The following is a 21,179-nucleotide window of genomic DNA, read 5'->3' on the forward strand; positions in this document are numbered from 1 at the left end:
GAAGGAGGTAGCAAAATTTCCAGCAAAGCTACAATAGTATAGTACTTATAATCAAGTTGCATTGTTGGTGGGTTTGGGCAGAGCAAACTACCGAACCATTAAAAGCTAGGCTTATGTAATTTTTCTAAAACTGTTTAAAAACTACAACAAGAAAAAAAAAACCATGAAGATCAACACAAAATGTAACCTATAAAAGAAATCTAACAATATCTTTCCCTAGTGTATGTGTAAAATAAATTTTGCTTAGTTGGTTAGTCTGAGTAGGATAAACTGAAAAGCTATAACAGTTTGGAACTTAAAAATTTTCCAAAACTGTTATTAAAACGTAAAAAAAATCCTTGTTAAAAGTGTTTCTTTTTTTTGCTGCTCCGTCAAAAATTGTGAATTGCAAGCTAATGCATATTGAATTGCAGAAGCCAAACTTTAAAAAAGAGGTTTTCCTTGCCATTCAGCTCTAAAAATGAATAAAAAGATTTAAATAGGCAAAACAGTCAAAGAATTATGTCACTTCGAGAAGTTGTTTTATTCTTTTGAGGTGATGTTTTCAGTTTGTCTGAATCAATACTTATCATAAATTTCTACATTAGGTGCTTTGTGTAAACCTACTGAGGAATCTGATTCAGAAGTTGAAGCTAAAGCCTTAGTATCATCCAGTTCAATGTTGCCTGTGGATAGTTCTTTGAAACTTATAATGGATCCAAATCAATTTAGCCTTGAAGCTCCACAAAGGAGATCCAATAAGCAAGAAATGAAAGATAGGTAAGCTTTCTCGTTCCCTCTTTCTTGGTTCTCTTATTATCCTTCTCTTGTATGGGATGCGTTTCTATCTAAGAAATCTAGTGTTTATAAAATCACATCTCATTGGAAAAACTGAGTCGAAGACCAATTATCTGAACCTATCTTAAAAAAGAATGTTAATCAAATTAAACTCTTCAATTTAGATGAAAATTCAGTAACACTTCCTATTTTCCCATATAGCTTATATCTAGTGTTTTGAAGCCGTTCAAGCTTTTCTCAAAGGCTAACTGAAGGCTTTTGTAGTCTTGTCACAGAAAGATGCTTTGTAACGTAATATTTATGGATGTATCATTTTGCCAAGTAAAAATTTTGCTAAACACTTCCTTTCTTCACATATAGCTTATATCTAGTGTTTTGAAGCCGTTCCAGCTTTTCTCAAAGGCTAACTGAAGGCGTTTTCAGTCTTGTCATAGGAAGATGCTTGGTGACATCATATTTATGGATGTATCTCTTTGCCATGTAAACTTCTGCCGGAAGTCAAAAATTTTGCCAAACACTTCCTTTTTCCCATATAACATATATCTAGTGTTTTGAAGCCGTTCCAGCTTTTCTCAAAGGCTAACTGAAGGCGTTTTCAGTCTTGTCATAGGAAGATGCTTGGTGACATCATATTTATGGATGTATCTCTTCGCCATGTAAACTTCTACCAAGTCAAAAATTTTGCCAAACACTTCCTTTTTCCCATATAACTTATATCTAGTGTTTTGAAGCCGTTCAATCATTTCTCAAAGGCTAACTGAAGGGGTTTTCAGTCTTGTCCTATGAAGATGCTTGGTGACGTCATATTTATGGATGTATCTCTTTGCCATGTAAACTTCTGCCAAGTCAAAAATTTTGCCAAACACTTGCTTTTTTCCCATATAGCTTATATCTTGTGTTTTGAAGCCGTCCAAGCTTTTCTCAAAAGCTAACTGAAGGCGTTTGCAGTCTCGTCATAGGAAGATGCTTTGTGACGTCATATTTATGGATGTATCTATTTGCCATGTAAACTTTTGCCAAGTCAAAAATGGAAAGTTATGAGGAAACATATCTCTCCATAGTCGTGCCATTTTCAGCGTTGTCACTAATGACAGCGCCGTTAAGAGTATTTCTACACGTCAATAAGACTTACTGATGTATATTGGGTCACTGCTGTCGCCTCTCTCTGTTATGTAGCTTTGAAGGGTTAATTGATGTAAGATCACTCTAATCAATGGCAAGATACCATAAAGAAGAATCAAAATTCTGCAAACAAGAATCAGACGAGTAGCCGAATTGCTGGTGTGGGTAGGAGATTACAAATAAAACAGGTAGCTTTTTTAAGCGTTCCTCCATTGTCTCAAGCCATTTGCTGCGATTTGGACATTAAATATGCATGTCAGGGCTTACTCTAAATGCATATGAGAAATCTGTTCTAGTGGGTCTTCGTAAGAAACCCTTGAGCTATGCAAATGTAATTCGAAAAACAACTTTCATTGTTTGTAGTTTCCCAGTATTCAGTGACCCAATATACATCAGTAAGTCTTTAGGTTTTGTGAAATTTCACAAGGAGAGGGGGAATATAATAGCGGTGGTTTTTCTTTGTCGATGTGTTGCTAGCAATATATTGTCTTATTATTCGTTGTATTTAAATAGAGAACACAGAAATCATTCTATCTTTATTCAAAAAATTGAAGCGTAAACTGGGGTATTAGGGCATGGAACATTATTACCATATTAAAAAGGAAAAACAGTCCCCTAAAAAGGGGGTCCATGTATATTTTTACTTTTTCTCAGGAAACGGCTCAACAATTTTTTTTTCTAAATATGCATTTTCTGGTCTCAAAAAACAATCTAGATAGGTTATGACTCCGGAAAATGGTTTTTCTCCCCAAGGTTTATCGTATTGAACCTATGATGAAACATATAATAATAATAATAATAATAATAATAATAATTTATTCCAGAAAAAGCCCGTGGGCCATAGGAAAATTACATAACAACGAACAAACAACAAATTAACTAAATTAAATTAATACTATTTAAAGAAAACGCTCCCGATGTGCCGCTGCAATCCTTACAAATCTTGCTATCCTTTTAATACTCAAGAAATTTGTCTCTTTCATTCTATCTACCATTCATATCTCATTCAATTTTTCTTTACTCTCGCCTCCAATCATTCGATTCGACACATTCACTCAAAAAATGTATTAAACTTTCATCCTGAGATCCACACATAGGACAAGCAATAGATTCTACCTTCTCCCCTTTTCTCCCTTGATACTTTCTTTTCTTCTCAATCAAAAATCCATTTCCCCTCCAATCCAAATAAGTCTTCAAATCCTCTCTACTTAACCCAACCTTCCAAAATACCTCCTCCCCCCAACTACCCTTCATCTGTCTATACAATTTTAATGACCCACCTTAAGTGAATCTACAAATATAGTAGTTACTTATTTGTAGAGTTTTGGATTTACAACCGTGACTAATTTTCATAAATCAGTATGTTCTAGGAAAAAGTATAGGTGATGATTGCTCTATATTAAACTTACAGAGCGAATATGGAGCTGAATTAGACTAAAATAAGAAGAAACAGAAATGGAAAAATTTCATCTTTTCAATAAGTTTTGAATTGTCACTACAAAATATTTTTAATCGGACAATAATTACGTATGTATAGCATGGCTGTGGCGATAACTACAACTTAGTAAAGACGAACCATCTCCCATTTTAGCCAAAAATTGAGAAAACACATTTGAAATAAAACCATGTAGTAAGAAATTGTCATTTGTAGGTGATCCAGGAATGGCAATTATTATTTCGATTACACTTAATAGTGAAATGCTGTTTTGAAAACAAATTGATGGCAATATTTCCAATTATGTTATTTCCTAGAAAAGCCTTAGGACAACCTTATCGAGAGCTTTTTATGGGTCCATTTGAACATAAGTTGTAATATCTAGTTCTTTACGATAGCTACAATCTCTTAAAGAATGAACCACGGTCCATAGAAACAAAACATTAAAAACGTAATAAAAAAAACTTTAATTAGAAAAAAAGTGCCATTTGTAGCTGATTCAGGAATAGTAACTATTATCTCAATTAGTCTTATTAGGAAAATGCTATTTAAAAAAAAAAACAATTTATGGGATTTGAAGTACTAGAATCGCCTTTGCGGAAAACCTGTACAACAAAGCTACATCCTTCTGGCTTGAAGAACAAGGAAAATCACTTTTCTGTATGGGTAGCACTGATATGTCCCTTTTTTCCTTTTTTTTCCGTCTTTAACACAAGTGGGGCACCAGAATATCATACAGAGCTGTTTAAGGGATCATTTGAAAGAAATTACTTTTCTAGTGCATTTTGTAATTAACTAAACGAGATATTTAAATTAATCTACGAATTTGGACCAAAAACTGCTTCTTTATACAAAAGATGATGGCTGATGTCATAATTGTAGGTTACAACCGTAAATGATGCTGTAGTAAAATTACGTAATGATGTCAGGGGCAACGCCAAGTACCAATATAAGGCTGACAGGGTAAGTCGGCGAATCAGCCAAAGTTGGCAATTTGTAAAAACACTTATAAACATAATGGTTTCAAGAGAGAGACCTAAATGGACGAAAAACCGAAGCATCAAAGCCAGGCAACCGTAGTATCTAAAAAAAAAAAAAAAAAGACATTAGACCTTACAGTTCCTATCTCTTGTTTACCTTCCCCAGATTTCTCCCGGTACTCATTTAGAGCTATGCGACTCTGGCTAAGCTTACAGAGTCACACCACTGACCACCGTCCCAAACTAAAAAAAAACGAAGTATCTACTGCAAAAAAACAGCAGTAAAAATAGAGATAATATTTTAGAAATGTGAAGAACAGATTTAAAAGAGATCAAAAGGACAGTCAACGGAACATCACTTGATCACACATTGGGATGGTTACTAAGTTGTCTAGTGATTCAGATTTTAAGGAAGCAAAAAATCAAAGAGAAAAACAAACTTAGTGAATGTATCAGGGCTATCGTGAAGCAAAAATTGACAGAGAAAAACAAAGGATCAAGAAGCGTTAGTAAAATGATAAGAGTTGCTGGAACAAATATTGACTGAACAGCCTGATTCTCTTTGGTTTGTTCATTGCCGGATTCCAGTGAAAAAAAAAATGAATTTTTGTTCAGTTTTGTGATATATAATTATTGGGACAACAGTCAAACATTGGCGTAAAGCGAGAGAAGTTGAGGAGGGGGCAGCTACCCACATATACGGAGTAGTTTCTGTTTGCTCAAGTTTTGTTTTTGCTCTTTTTCATATCTAAACAAGCAGCTCTGAGAGAGAGAATTGGTTTTATTTTGAGGTGCTTCATCATTATTCGCCTGTTTTTTTTTTTTTGCTTGCTACGGATCTGAGATTGCACATTCTTTTGATGCAGCATCCAATTTCGCCAGTAATTTCACCACTTTGTCTAAATCTGGCTTAGCGTCTAGATTCTCCGCTAAAACCTCCAACTTGTCCAATTCCTCAGTTTATTGTACCATTTCGACCTAAAAGCAAGAGAGTCTTTCGAAGTATTTTTTGGAAAACCCAATGCTAGTCAATATAATGGCTATGGAAGTTTTTTGTAGTCTAATCTTCAGTAACTGAAAATATGCTATGGCACTATGCTGTGATTTTCAAAATTTCCCATGCCAAACTATAAATGTAATAGTATTCCTATATGAGAATACTATTATGTGTGCGCTATATGTGTGCGCAAGCACAGGATGGCTGGCCCCCAACCCCCCATTGCACTTCCTGGCTGAAGGGCCAAGAAACAGAGATCAGCACCGCCGGTAGGGACTGTAAAGTAATGCCGTATCCTTTACCTTTTAGTATTCTTATATGCCACTGTTTTGTATAATATGCTCGGGGGGAGGGATTATTTCACTGAAAGTTATTCTTTAAAATGTGGTTATGCTACCTTACACATTAAATCGCTAACGGTTTATGCAAGATGATGCCATCCTGTAGCTCAGTTTCTGTCCAATAAAGATTAATTTTTGATGTTATGTTATGTTGCTTACAAAAGCACCTATATATAAGAATTTACTTTAAAATGAGCCTGTAAGCAACTCTCTGGGATGTTCCAGTACCCCACTAGCAGCCATAAAGCAGCCATAGCAGCCTAAAAGAGGACACATAAATGGTACCTATGCCAAAGAGTAATTTTCCTTTTTGTTCAAGCCAGGGGACTGTGAATTCCCTATATAGAGTTTTTGACCATGCCGATTCCAAAGGTTCCAAAGGAGATTTTTGTTTCGATCTGATGCCATTCTAGGGAGCTTCAGTTTTTTTTAATTCTTTTAAATTCATTTTTAAAATAATATTTTACCACTAAAACTAATTTTCATAATAGTTACCATTGCTGAATCAGCTACAAATTGCGATTTTTTCACTTACCAGTTTATTTTAAGAAGCGTTTTTTTGTTACTATGAGCTTTAGTTTCTTTATTACTAGATTGCAGCTGCCGCTGCGACCATGACAAAATCAAAGCATTTGGAGCACTTGCCTAACGTATTTGCTACATTGCAACAGTTTATTCTAAATGAACACCTCTTATGATTTATCTTTTATCGTCAAATATTGCCATATAGTCTGTATGTTATTTCAAGCATCTGTAAATCTTCCAGTGATTTTAATTACATTTTGGTTTGATATCTTTATTTTAGAACTTGAAATTGGAGTAAGAAGTGAAACTTCAAAATCCCTGACCAGAAACAGCAAAACGAGAAGTTGAAACAAACACAACGTCAAAAACCTATTCTCTGTCTCATCAAGTGACTCCAAACGTATAAATAGCTTACCCTCCAATGACACTATTTTCAAAAAAAAGAATCAGGTTAAAGTTAAAACTTTTAATTTTAAAAGGTGAGGGTTTTTTTTATTTCAAGGTCTTTGTTATATATAGTAGTTTGCGAGATATGGAATTCCGCGTCGATGGAATTTGATGCTAACTCAATTTCGGTGACTCGGTTCGCATTAAGCATGTCTCATGTTTAAGAAAAGAGAATTGTCATTGCGTAGAAAATGATTATGGTTTGTATAATTTGGATGCTCAAGAAGAAGATTGACCGTTCTAATAATAGGTTTAAGACTGTGCAGTGAGCATTTTCACTGATTCTACTCCTAAAAACCTAAAGTTTATTAGAGAAGTCAGTGCAAGAACGTAATTAAAAAAAATTAATGCAAATACAGGAGGATAGTGTTTGTCTGGATGTGGAGCCAGCGGTTATTTGTCAAGTCAAAAAGCTGGCTTGTATTTTGGCACCCTAAATATCGACACCCTAGGAGAGTTTCTAGATAAAAAGAAAATGGTGTGGTTTATAAATTAATTTTATCGTTTCAGGTTTTTGTGTGGGGAATCGAAATTAAGTTCGTTAGATGCCGACCCTACAGATCCCTTTAGTTTTATCGATCCACTATGGAGCCTTAAGAAGGACTCGAAGAAATAAATGTTGTGTCTAATCATTCCTTCATCGTGTTTTATTTTATTCTCATTTATTCTGACATATTTATTATTGTATAGTATAATCTCGATAGTAAATTAATTAATCCATAGAGCCCTATTCTTCTTCTTGTTTGGATTACTATTCAGACGCTTTTGCATAATCTCATCCTCGGAATAAAATTCTGGGCCTTGCGCCGGGGTGACGCAGCTAAGTTCAAACTCTGCGTCCGGTGTTATTAGAGAACAATCCCACTTCGCGACTACTCGACTGGACTCCTCCTTTCCTTAAATAAATCATGAAGTCTATTGCGGTTATAATGAAAGTTGTTTATCTCGTTAAGTATTTTGAGCTATCGCTGTAGCCATAGGCGATACCGCTTTCGTTAACAATGGCAAAAAAGGGCAATGGTTATCCGCGGTAAACCCCCATGCCTGAGACTAGAACTTTTGTATTTTTCTTATTGGATGGAAAGCAATAATTAGTGCTGATTCTCTTTGGAATTCAAACAAACGATAGATTGTATTACTTATCAGTAGCAACGGGTATTATTATGTGGTCAGTGAAATGTAAGTTACTATTTTGTCCCCTTTGTCTGGGGCAGGCTAGTCCTGTGGTGCGCTTAGTTCTATGTATTTCGCAGTGGTGATTCAAAAGGCTTTTCTTATCGAAAGCTAAGTCAAAACTGCATTTTCTAATTACAACATTTGCTTCACATGCGGCTTGTTGTCTTCTTCTTCTCACAGAGATACGTATGAAATAAAGCGATTGATAACAACATTTTTAGTCTATTTCAAATGGCAAAACTAAGTTTTTTCAATATTTCCTTTGGGTTCCTCTGATTTTGACTCATGTATTTTTATTTTAAAGTTAACGTAACCCAAATGTGTTGTATAGTCGTGGTTAATATTCTTAGCCCAAGCTTTGCAGTGGATTTTGGTCTCTTTACCGGGTTGAAGATTATCAAGTTTGAGGGCAACGAGAGGGGAAGGTGTGAAACGCTCAGGTATGAAACGATAAGGATAATAATAAGCTGGGAATCCTCTGAATGGAAGATAATCAATGTTGACTTTGTCGTTGGGAGTCTTTCCTTGGCAAGAAAGCCATATCATTCTTGTGGATCCGATCCATTTCGGTCCTGCTCGTAACTCGGTCCATTTCGAGTCTACTGTGGTAACCGCATGTTCTTTGTCAGTGGTTCCGATATGCTGTTTTAAATCATCTGGCATATCTGCTGGAAGCTCATCACCCTTAGTATAAGGTATAGGCGTCCAATCGAGTATCTTGTTCAGTTTTACAAATACACATGGCTGGCCTTGCTCATACCCGAATTTGTTTTCCTTAGTACAATGGTTTCCGAGATCACCAATATCAAATTTGCAAATTTTTTCTGGTGATTTTGCTAAAAAATCACAGGGCGGATTTATATAGTTTAAACCGATTTGCTCTTCATAGGGTTTTAGAAAGTCTTCTAGAATACGGACTTGTTCCTGCCAATTGCCATTACTTCCACTTGTGAACTCAATTAAGTAATGATTCTCTTCTTCCGGAGTCGGACGAATTGTAAGACCTGGAGTGGTACCTATTAAGCTATGCTCAGTTCGCAAGAAAGCTGTTTTTGTGTCAATTCTAGCCCAAAGAAAAGCCTTAAATAGCCCAACGGCAAAACCGACCAGAAAAATGTACAAACAAACGTAATATATGATAATCAACGCCCAGCTTCCTACAGTTCTGCTCATAAATTCTTTGGTCTCACCATTCCAAATGAAAGTACTCACAGATTTCAAAATTGAATGTGATTTTTTTGAGCCAAAGGATTTTATTCTCGATTTGTCGGTAGGATCAAGTGTGGACATTTTCTATTGCTTCTCGAAATTGAACTTAAAGTTGTCTTAAAACAACGTAAATATGATATGAGATGAATTATCGGGGGCCGTATCTACAGGTTAAAAGTTTTCTTCTAAACTAATAAAATATTCAAAACTAAATGGGAACTGAATTTTTATGCATTTTTTTTCTTGTGAATTACTTAAACAGCTTTTTTTAATATGAATCTAATGTTTTAGATTTTATCGGTCAATCATACGTAGTCAGTAGTTTGTAGTAACTAAGACGCCCGAAATAGTTACTTATTTAATAACCAGCTAGCATATCGGTCATGGTAATTCCTAAGACAGAATATTGCATAGAATACATTTTGTAGAGTTATTCGATTGTTTTTAAAGTTTATTCTCCGTGTGAAATGTAAGATTTTACGACAAGCCTATAGTTGTAACTTACTCCAATAAGACAAGATACTTTTATTCTTAAATTCTTTAGTTTCTGATCTATCCATTCATCGGGGTATAAATATAATATTGTTAAGACTTCTTTTCAGAGAATGGTCTGAAATTGCTTAAAAAATAAGAAAATTTTCATATTTCCAAATGTTTCTAACCTATTTTCAACATGTTTTTAAATCTAAAGAAGGCAATGCTCATTTCAAAATACAATTTGATCGATGAGCAAGGCTGAATCTCAGCTATTTAGCGATAGAGAAGGTGCCATCTTATTTGAACATTGAAACCTCAGGACTGGTGGAAAACATATAATGAAATTATGCTCAAGAGACATAAACCTCAAGTCATTGGGCCAGGGCGACCTTAATAGACACACAAAAAAAGAACGAGACAAATATGTTTTTTTTTCCTGAAAAAGGGCTAAAAAATCTTTTTTTGTTTGAATCAAGGTATGTAATCGTAAGCTCCTGGGCAAACAGGTCTCTAATTAAAGTGCCCACAGTAAATGGTACTTATTTTCTATTATCTTTTGCCAATTGACCCTTAAAATCTGAGGGGTGTTCGTAAAAACTTCGGAGGAGGCTTATTCAATTAGAAATTAAATGTTCTCCTTCCTTATGAAGAGTTGAAAGTGATTAGATTGAAGTAAGGTGCAATTTTTCTAAAGTTATATTTCTTTTTAGTATATTTTACAGATCTGTCTCTCTGAAGTCATGACATCATGCCAATTTCCTCGTTAAAATAGTTGTTTGCTCTTTAAAGGGTTAGGAGCTCTGCCAGGAAATGTACTAATGTTAAAATTTTTTAACATATTACTCATAAATAAATCGCTAAAGTTCTAAGTTGGCCGGTTTCCTAGGGATGCGTAAACAAAAGCTTGTGTTTTTTTTAAATAAAGAAATTGATATAACTATTCAATTTTGGGTATCGGACGAAATTAAGTTGGCATGGACCAACTTAAATTGGCCAAAAGACTTCCAATTGGCACAAAACTTGTATATGTAATTCTTGGGCCAAGTGACCCCTCCAAAAAAATAGAAATCGCTGTTTCAGAACACAGATTTAGGAAACCAAATATAGGCGTTCCGTATCGGCTTCAAGATTACATGCACAAAGGGGCACACTCCAATGAAGATAAAAATAAATGTTTGCACGTATTCATGATGTCAGAAAATATTCGTCTCTTATTGTCTACCTCCCGGCATAGTATGTTGTGTGTGTGGTCACATGTGACTTGTTCTTTACATAGGCTATGCTTTTGGTTAATTTCGCTTAAACAGAATTTTTCATTGTTCCAAAAAAAATGTTAGTTCAGGCTGAAGTAGTTAGAATTAACTAACGATGCAATACTAAACTTACTACTTACTTCCAGTCCTTAGTCTTAACTACTTAAAAAAAGCAGTACAGTAAGTACTCGAAAAGGTAAAAAACAGTAAGTACTCAAATACAGTAAGTCTCATTGAAAGAAAACAAACGAAGGGGCCAGAAAACGAGGTGCTGAAAAAAGACAAAATTTGTTTTGTCTCCGATCTTGACTGGGCCTACAACATACTGACAGAAAATAATTTGAAATCATTGAGTTGTATCGATTTCAGACACCCTTAAATGAGTAAAACACTTTTTTTCGATTAGTATGAAAATTACAGGATAGGAGACTGAATAAGGGGGCGTCACTTTTGAAGTTTTGTGTTTTTTAACATAACAGAACTGATCTTTTACTCATAAATCATCTGGAATGTGTTTATTTAAACTCTCAAACAGATAAACTACAACAAAATAGAAAATAAACAGTTTCTTTTAATAGAATGGTGGATTAACATACCTTTACATTGAAGGTGGTCAGAATGTCTCCACCCCTATTTAACAAATCAAGATTGGGAATTGCCACCTTAAGTCTGAAAAAAATAAAATTACACTCTCATTTCTGTTTTAAAAGGAAAAACTAGTCAGAGACAACAATTGACACGAAAATAGTTTATACCATGCATATTGGCTAGATGACGCCTCTGGAACCCCTCGTCCGATTCAAAATCTACTGGTTTTGAGGCTTCTTCTAATTGTATTTTTCATCAAATAAGGTCTCCTAAAATCTAGTCTCTCGCCTCAAGAAGCTTCCAGTGTTGATGTTGATAAAAGCATGTGCACAAGGATCGGTAGCCGCTCATTTCTCGTCAAAGAGAATTGTGTATAACCTAGCCCTGTAAACCGTTTTTTAACGAGGTGTGACTCCATCCTACTGCAAAAGGTAAGGTTCTTAAAATTTTAATAGATAATTTTGTGGATTTTCAACGCAATTCACAAATGTTTTTTTTTCAATTTTGTGAACATGTATTTCCGAGCAATAATGTCAAACGCTGATATTTGCGTTTGAGAATAAGATGATCGAGTTTCAAGATTAGGATGCTAAAAAAAAGGCTATTATTTATATACTAGCTGTTGGGGTGGCGCTTCGCAACACCACCCCCCAAGCCCCTCCGCGCGCGTAAGTCGTTACGCGCCATATAAGTTACGGGCCATTGTAGTTGTCTCCCTGTGTACCACCTATGAATATAGATAGATTAATATATGTGTTTTGAACTACGTAAAACTTGCGAATATACAACATTCTTGGCTTTCCCATTGTCTGTGCATATACAAAGCCTTATGTACTTATAATGACGTCATATGCAAACGCTCTTTTTACAAACAAACAAACATGCATACACACAACTTGTTTTTATATAGATAGATAGATAGATAGATACAATACAAATTAACTGCGTAAAACTTGCGAATATACAACATTCTTCGCTGTCCAATTGTCGCTGCATATAAATAGATTGTCAGGTTTACCGACCTTCGAACATGCAACGTACAATTTTCCATGGGAAAAACAATCAGTATTAAGATCTATACCACGTTTTTCTAATGATTGACCTTGAGCTTTGTTGATGGTGATTGCAAATGCTAATCGAATTGGGAATTGCAATCTTTTAAATTGAAAGGCAGATCCATTGGAATCATGGGAATGCGAGGAATAAGAACAGCCTCACCCTCAAAAGGCCCTGTCAAGATTGTGGTCTCTATTACGTTTTCCATTGTTTTTTTTACGGCAAGTCGCGTGCCATTGCAAAGCTTTGGTGGGTTGATATTTCTTAACAGTATTATTGGTACGCCTATTTTTAGTTGTAGCACGTGTGGTGGAAACCCTGAAAGATCCATGGAATTTAAAAATTCAGATGGATAATTAACCGTCTCATTTGGTTCCAAAACTGTGTCGACTGACTTGTAAAGGACTGCAGCAATTCTTACCAACTGAGCGTTTCGCTTATGAAGAATAATATCTCGAGGTAAAAACTGATCACCGACCATAACGATTGCCACTTCGTATATAGTTGGAGCATTGTATCTACGCACATGTTTGCCAGGAGGCGTTTTGTCAGCGGAAATAACAATTTTATGCGTATCAGTAAGCATCAAATCGATGGCTGTTTTGAACAGACGCACTAAATTATTATTATTAACGTGGAAAAGATGTTGCAATTGGGAAACGATTGTCCTTTCAACGTTGGGAGAAATTTCGCAACGTGCATTCAATTCAGAATTTTTATCACTGATGAAGTACAATTGTAAAAATTTATGATTCTCGCCTGAGAATGGTAGAAGGGACCCCCTCTATGATAAATTTGCCCTTTTACTTTGAAAGTAGACATAAATTGATCTGGATTTTCGATTTGGGCTCAAAACGACGTCATTTGGAAACATTTGGAGTTATATTTTCTGATTTGTGACAAAAAACGCTTAGATTCTGACGTAGTTCCAGTAAGGAAAGTCTTCAATGGGTCTGGTGGTGCAGCCAATAGAGGAAGTTTAACTTTTCCTGAGGCGCAACACATTCCCATTGTTTCACCATTGAATTTCAAGGCCTTGCAATAGGGACAAAGCTTAGACATAGTCCCGATTTGAACACATCTACTCAAGCTATAATCATCGACTGGGCTGTACCTGAATGCCAAGCGATAACTTTTAGGTTGCTCTGATTCCTCGGCACGCTTTCTTTTCTTACTTTCTTTATCAGCAGCAAGCCTGATTTCTTGCTGTTCTTGTGATTCCTCGGCACGCCTTTTTTTTTCACTTTCTCTTTTAGCAGCAAGTCTGGTTTCATGTTGCTCTGGTAGTTCCTCGGCATGCCTTCTTTTTTACTTTCTCTTTTAGTAACAAGTCTGGTTTCATGTTGCTCTGGTAGTTCCTCGGCACGCCTTCTTTTTTCACTTTCTCTTTTAGCAGCAAGTCTGGTTTCGCGTTGCTCTGGTAGTTCCTCGGCACGCTTTCTGTTCTATCTTTCTCTATCAGTCTCAAGCCTGTTTCCTTGCTGTCCTTTTGATTCCTCGGCACGCTTTCTTTTCTTGCTTTCTCTATCAGCCTCAAGCCTGTTTCCTTGCTGTTCTTTTGATTCCTCAGCATGCTTTCTTTTCTTACTTTCTCTATCAGCAGCAAGTTTTTTGGCATAGGCTCTTTGAGCATCTTCCTCGGCTGTTGCCATTGTAAGTTCATCAGTCATTTTACAGTTAAACATTAATAGATTTCTACGTGAACGCATGTCTTAAATATCTTTAATAACGTCACCGTCATACCAAAAATGACGACAACTAATGGGAACTTCCTGGGAGGGTGTAAAGAGGGAGGCTTTAAATAGATTAGGTTGGAGGAGGAGCGTGCGTAGCTGTGTTGGCCTAAGGCGGCTTGGTGCTGCAGTGAGTTATTAGTAGTAGTAGTAGTAGTATATATATCTATATATATATATAAATAAGTTGTCTGTGTGTGGATCTGTGGATCAGGTGACGTCATGTTTGTTCGCATATGACGTCTGAATTATTTCACACTAATACAAAAGAAGAAAAAAACTAAAAAAGGTAAAAACTACAAAAAAAAAACTAAAAAGAAAAAAAACTAAAAAAGCTAAAAAACTAAAAAAAACTAAAAAAAGGTAAAAATCTAATAACTAAAAAAAAACTGAAAAAAATATAAAAAGGCAAAAACTACAAAAAAAATAAAAACTAATAAAAAAACTAAAAAAGCTAAAAAACTAAAAAAACTAAAAAAAACTAAAAAAAGGTAAAAAACTAAAAAAAACTAAAAACTAAAAAAGAAAAAAACTAAAAAAAAGGAAAAAACTGAAAAATAAAAGAGAAAAAGAAAACTAAAAAAATATGAATAAATATATATAAAAATAAGTTGTTTGTGGGTTATGACTGTCTGTCTGTCTGTCGAGTGACGTCGTGTTTGTCCGCATATGACGTCTGAATTATTTCACACTAATACAAAAGAAGAAAAAAAACTAAAAAAGGTAAAAACTACAAAAAAAACTTAAAAGAAAAAAAACTAAAAAACTAAAAAAAGGTAAAAAACTAAAAACTAAAAAAACTGAAAAAACTAAAAAAGGCAAAAACTAAAAAAAAAACTAAAAACTAATAAAAAAACTAAAAAAGCTAAAAAACTAAAAACACTAAAAAAACTAAAAAAAGGTAAAAAACAAAAAAAAACTAAAAACTAAAAAAGAAAAAACTAAAAAAAAGGAAAAAACTGAAAAATAAGAGAAAAAGAAAACTAAAAAAATATTAATAAATATAAAAAATATAAATATAAATATAATATAAATTAGCAATCAACAAAGCACCGAGACACAAATGACGACCGGGACACAGGGAGTATAAATGACGACCAGGACATAAGTAAAAAAAAAAAAACTAAAAAAACTAAAAAATGGTAAAAACTACAAAAGAACTAAAAACTAATAAAAAAACTAAAAAATCTAAAAATCTAAATAAACTAAAAAAGAAAAAAAAAGAAAAGAGGAAAAAAATAAAGGAGAAAAACAAAACTAAAAAACGAATGTATATACAGACCGGGACACCGGGATACAAATGACGACCGGGACACAGGGAATATAAATGACGACCGGGACACAACTACAATGGGGACGCCGGGGGGCACAGGGGGATATAAATGACGACCGGGACACAAGGAATATAAATGACGCCCAGGACACTCAAAGAGAAATCACAGACTGGAACACCGGGACACAGGGAATATAAATGACGACCGGGACACTAGCTGTGTCCCGGTCGTCTATACTAGCTGTTGGGGTGTCCCGGTCGTCTATACTAGCTGTGTCCTACTAGCTGTGACCTATACTAGCTCTGACCTATACTAGCTGTGTATAGTATACTAGCTGTGTCCCGGTCGTCTATACTAGCTGTTGGGGTGGCGCGAAGCGCCACCCCAACAGCTAGTATATATATATATAAATATATATATATACTAGCTGTTGGTGCGGCGCCTAACCTAGTTGGTGGGGCGCTTCGCGCCCCTCCCAAGCCCCCCGCGCGCGTAAGTCATTACGCAACATATTAGTTACGCGCCATTGTAGTTGTGTCCCTGTGTCCCACCTGTGGATGTGACGTCGTGTTTGTCCGCATATAACGTCTGAATTATTTCACACTAATACAAAAGAAGAAAAAAAACTAAAAAAGGTAAAAACTACAAAAAAAAACTAAAAAGAAAAAAACTTAAAAAGCTAAAAAACTAAAAAAAAAACTAAAAAAAGGTAAAAAACTAAAAACTAAAAAAAAACTGAAAAGACTAAAAAAGGCAAAAACTACAAAAAAAACTAAAAACTAATAAAAAAAACTAAAAAAGGTAAAAACTAAAAAAACTAAAAACTAAAAAAGAAAAAAACTAAAAAAAAGGAAAAAACTGAAAAATAAAAGAGAAAAAGAAAACTAAAAAAATATAAATAAAAATAAAAAAAAAAAGATAAAAACTACAAAAAAAACTAAAAAGAAAAAACGAAAAAAAACTAAAAAAGGTAAAAACCTATAAAAAAAACTAAAAAGAAAAAAAAATAAAAAATTTTTTCGTCATATAATATGACGTCTGAATTATTTCATCATATACCAATTCAAAAACAAAAGTATTCAAGCCGATGTAGCTGAGTTGGTAACGCGGTATGTTCCAGGTTCTAGGTTCGAGAGGTTCCAGGTTCGAATCTGAATACAAAAGAAAAAAAAACTAAAAAAGGTAAAAACTACAAAAAAACTAAAAAGAAAATAAACTAAAAAAAAATGAAAAAGCTAAAAAAATAATTAAAAGTATAAAACTAAAAAAGAAAAAAAACCTAAAAAATGTAAAAACTACAAAACTAAAAACTAAAAAAAAACAAAAAAAATGTAAAAACTACAGAAAGAACTAAAAAGAAAGAAAGGCTAAAAACTAATAAAAAAAAAACTAAAAACTGAAAAAGAAAAAAAATTTTAAAAAAGGAAAAAAAGTGAAAAATAAAGGAGAAAAAGAAAACTAAAAAAAATAAAAACAAAAATAAGCAAACTACAAAAGGTAAAAACTACAAAAAAAACTAAAAAGAAAAAAGAAAAAACCAAAAAAGCATATATAGTTTATCTTCTATATATATAAAAATAAGTTGTTTGTCTGTCTGTCGACTGACGTCATGTTTGTGTGTCGACTAACGTCATGTTTGTCGACTGACGTCATTATAAGGATTGAGCTGTATGTCGTCATGAAGTTGTTTGTCGTCTGACGTCATGTTTGTCGACTAACGAAACTACAGACCGGGACACAAATGACGTGTTATGTCTGTTATAACGTAATAGAGGCAACAATCTTGACAGGGCCTTTTGAGGGTGAGGCTTTTCTTATTCCACGCATTCTCATGATTCCAATGGATCTGCCTTTTCAACCTAAAAGATTGCAATTCCCAATTTGATTAGATTATTTAGTTTTCAGTCCAGAACCACTAAAGCTATTATGTAAACATCAAAAATATTTATGTTGTCTGAGCAATAATTTTTAGTTTTTATTTCAAAATAGAAAATTACCTGACAATTTTAGAATTATATCTATCTATATATATAAAAATAAGTTGTCTGTCTGTGGATCAGGTGACGTCATGTTTCTGTGTCGACTGGCGTCATTAAGTTAGTTGTCGTAATTTTTGCTATGACGGTGACGTCACTAAAGATATTTAAGACATATATGTTCACGTAGAAATCTATTAATGTTTAAGTTTAAAATGACTGATGAACTTACAATGGCAAAAACCGATGAAGATGCTCAAAGAGTCTATGCCAAAAAACTTGCTGCTGATAGAGAAAGTCAGAAAAGAAAGCGTGCCGAGGAATCAAAAGAACAGCAAGGAAACAGGCTTGAGGCTAAAGAACGCGAAACCGCGCAGTTAGATGAAGATCCACCTGGACAGCGAGAGTCAAAACATATCAAAACTGAAAATGATAGCGATGATGATTGGGTTTGGGATCATGACTTGGATAAGGTCATCAATGCCTACCAGATTTTAGTTAAAAAAAACAAAGTTTCGGCGATATGTATTTCATAGTGAAGCTGAAAAATAAAGAAGAAAGAGAAAACTGAAAAAAGAAAAAATGTAAAAAACTAAAAAATACTAAAAAGAAAAAACACTCAAAGAGAAATTACAGACCGGGACACAAATGACGACCGGGACAGAGGGAATATAAATAACGACCGGGACACTCAAGGAGAAATTACAGACTGGGATACCGGGACACAAATGACGACCGGGACACAGGCAATATAAATGACGACCAGGACACAGGTATTTAAGAATATCGTTCAAAGACAAATTTTTAATTGTAAGAAGACCGTTGAAAGAGAAATTTCTAATTGTAAAATGACTGAAGAACCTACAATGGCAACACCCGAGGAAGCTGCTCAAAACGAATGTATTCTCGCCGAAGTAGCTGAGTTGGTAAAGCGTTATGTTTCAGGTTCTAGGTCCGAGAGGCTCCAGGTTTGAACCTTGGCTTTAGCATTATAACAAAAGAAGAAAAAAACTAAAAAAGGTAAAAACTACAAAAAAACTAAAAAGAAAATATATATATATATATTTATATGTATCATCTTTTCCACAAAAATAATAATTTAGTGCTTCTGCTTTAAAACAGCAATCGAATTGATGCTTCCTGATACGCAACTATCAACAAAGTGGCAATCGTTCTGGTCGGTGATCAGTTCTTACCTCGAGATAATATTCTTTATAGGCGAAACAATCAGTTGACAAGAATTGCTTAAACTCATCGATGCTACGATGCCCTACAATATCCTGACGAATATAAATGACGCCCGGGACACTCAAATAGAAATCACAGACTGGGACACCGGGACACAAATGACGACGGGGACGCAGGGAATATAAATGACGACCCGGACACAGGGACACAACTACAACGGGGACGTCGGGGGCACAGGGGGATATATAAATGACGACGGCAACAAAGGAAATGGTCGATTAGCAATCAGCATCAACAAAGCTCAAGGGCAATCAATAGAATCATGAGGTATAGATCTGAATACGGATTATTCTCCCATGGACCATTATGCGTTGCATGTTCAAGAGTCGGTAAACCTGACAATCTATTTATATGCACAGACGATGGGACAGCAAAGAATGTTGTATATTCGCAAGTTTTACGTAGTTAAATATATATATATATATATATATATATATATATATATATATATATATATATATATATATATATATGGACAAAAAAACTAAAAAGAAATAAAAACTAAAAACTAATAAAAAAAACTAAAAAATCTAAAAATCTAAATAAGCTAAAAAAGAAAAAAAAAAGGAAAAAAATAAAGGAGAAAAACAAAACTAAAAAACGAATGTATATACAGACCGGGACACCGGGATACAAATGATGACCGGGACCCGGGACACAGGGAATATAAATGACGACCGGGACACAGGGACACAACTACAACGGGGACACCGGGGGAAACAGGGGGATGTAAATGACGACCGGGACACCGGGACAGGGAATGGTCGATTAGCAATCACCATCAACAAAGCTCAAGGGCAATCATTAGAATCATGAGGTATAGATCTGAATACAGATTGTTTTCCCATGGACCATTATATGTTGCATGTTCAAGAGTCGGTAAACCTGACAATCTATTTATATGCAAAGACAATGGGACAGCAAAGAATGTTGTATATTCGCAAGTTTTACGTAGTTAAAACCATATATATATATATATATATATCTATATTCACAGGTGGGACATAGGGACACAACTACAATGGCGCGTAACTATTATGGCGCGTAACGACTTACGCGCGAGGGGGGCTTGGGGGGGGCGCGAAGCGCCCCCACCAACTAGGTGTTGGGGTGGCGCGAAGCGCCACCCCAACAGCTAGTATATATATAAAAATAAGTTGTCTGTGGATCTGTGGATCTGTGGATCAGGTGACGTCACCTGAAAAAACTGGATCAGGTGACAAAACTGAAAACTGAAAAAACTAAAAAAAGGCAAAAACTACAAAAAAAACTAAAAACTAATAAAAAAATAAAAAAGCTAAAAAACTAAAAAAACTAAAAAAAGGCAAAAACTACAAAAAAAACTAAAAACTAATAAAAAAGCTAAAAAACTAAAAAAACTAAAAAAGGCAAAAACTACAAAAAAAAACTAAAAACTAATAAAAAAAATAAAAAAGCTAAAAAACTAAAAAAACTAAAAAAACTAAAAAAAGGTAAAAAACTAAAAAAACTAAAAACTAAAAAAAAACTAAAAAAAGGAAAAAACTGAAAAATAAGCTAAAATAAAGGTAAAAACCAATGAAAAACTAAAAAAAACTGAAAAAACTAAAAAAAGGCAAAAACTACAAAAAAACTAAAAACTAATAAAAAAAGTAAAAAAGCTAAAAAACTAAAAAAACTAAAAAAACTAAAAAAAGGTAAAAAACTAAAAAAAATAAAAAATAAAAAAAACTAAAAAAAAGGAAAAAACTGAAAAATAAGCTAAAATAAAGGTAAAAACCAATAAAAAACTAAAAAGAAAAAAAGGAAAAAACTAAAAAAAATTTTCATCTAAAAAACTAAAAAAAACTAAAAAAGGTAAAAACTAAAAGAACTAAAAAAGAAAAAAATAAATGACGACACTCAAAGAGAAAGCGACCAGGACAAAAGGAATTCAGAAAAGAAAGCGTGCCGAGGAATCAAAAGAACAGCAAGGAAACAGGGTTGAGGCTAAAGAACGCAAAACCGCGCAGTTAGATGAAGATCCACCTGGACAACGAGAGTCAAAACATATCAAAACTGAAAATGATAGCGATGATGATTGGGTTTGGGATTTTGACTTGGATAAGGTCAACAATGCCTACCAGATTTTAGTTAAAAAAAAACAAAGGTTCGGCGATATGTATTTCATAGTGAAGCTGAAAAATAAAGAAGAAAAAGAAAACTGGAAAAAGAAAAAATGTAAAAAACTAAAAAATACTAAAAAGAAAAAACACTCAAAGAGAAATTACAGACCGGGACACAAATGACGACCGGGACAGAGGGAATATAAATAACGACCGGGACACTCAAAGAGAAATTACAGACTGGGATACCGGGACACAAATGACGACCGGGACACAGGGAATATAAATGACGACCAGGACACAGGTATTTTAGAATATCGTTCAAAGACAAATTTTTAATTGTAAGAAGACCGTTGAAAGAGAAATTTCTAATTGTAAAATGACTGAAGAACCTACAATGGCAACACCCGAGGAAGCTGCTCAAAACGAATGTATTCAAGCCGAAGTAGCTGAGTTGGTAAAGCGTTATGTTTCAGGTTCT

The 21,179-nt window shown here is 34.3% G+C and overlaps 2 protein-coding genes across 5 annotated transcripts in view; one reads left to right on the plus strand and one right to left on the minus strand.

Moving 5' to 3' along the window:
* LOC136028176 (tyrosine-protein phosphatase non-receptor type 23-like) overlaps positions 1-21,179 on the plus strand; it is a 143,682-nt gene that overhangs the window by 101,934 nt on the left and 20,569 nt on the right. For 2 of the 4 annotated variants that reach the window (XM_065705871.1, XM_065705873.1), the window contains exons 16-17: positions 588-759; positions 7,135-7,348. The exons of the other annotated variants lie outside the window; for them this stretch is intronic. In XM_065705871.1, the coding sequence (XP_065561943.1) occupies positions 588-759; positions 7,135-7,240 (278 nt within the window). In that variant the 3' untranslated portion in view covers positions 7,241-7,348. Of the gene's footprint in view, positions 1-587; positions 760-7,134; positions 7,349-21,179 lie in introns of those variants that run through there. 4 annotated transcript variants of the gene reach the window in all.
* Positions 7,499-9,090, minus strand: LOC136028442 (sodium/potassium-transporting ATPase subunit beta-like). Its single transcript, XM_065706285.1, has one exon. The coding sequence runs from the start codon at positions 9,088-9,090 to the stop codon at positions 8,041-8,043; it is 1,050 nt and encodes a 349-aa protein (XP_065562357.1). The 3' UTR covers positions 7,499-8,040.

Source organism: Artemia franciscana, chromosome 6 (assembly GCF_032884065.1).
Source record: "Artemia franciscana chromosome 6, ASM3288406v1, whole genome shotgun sequence".
NCBI lineage: Eukaryota > Metazoa > Arthropoda > Branchiopoda > Anostraca > Artemiidae > Artemia > Artemia franciscana.

Coding starts and splice junctions, on each gene's coding strand:
- LOC136028442 (XM_065706285.1), bottom strand. CDS start 9,090: ATGTCCACACTTGATCCTACCGACAAATCGAGAATAAAATCCTTTGGC.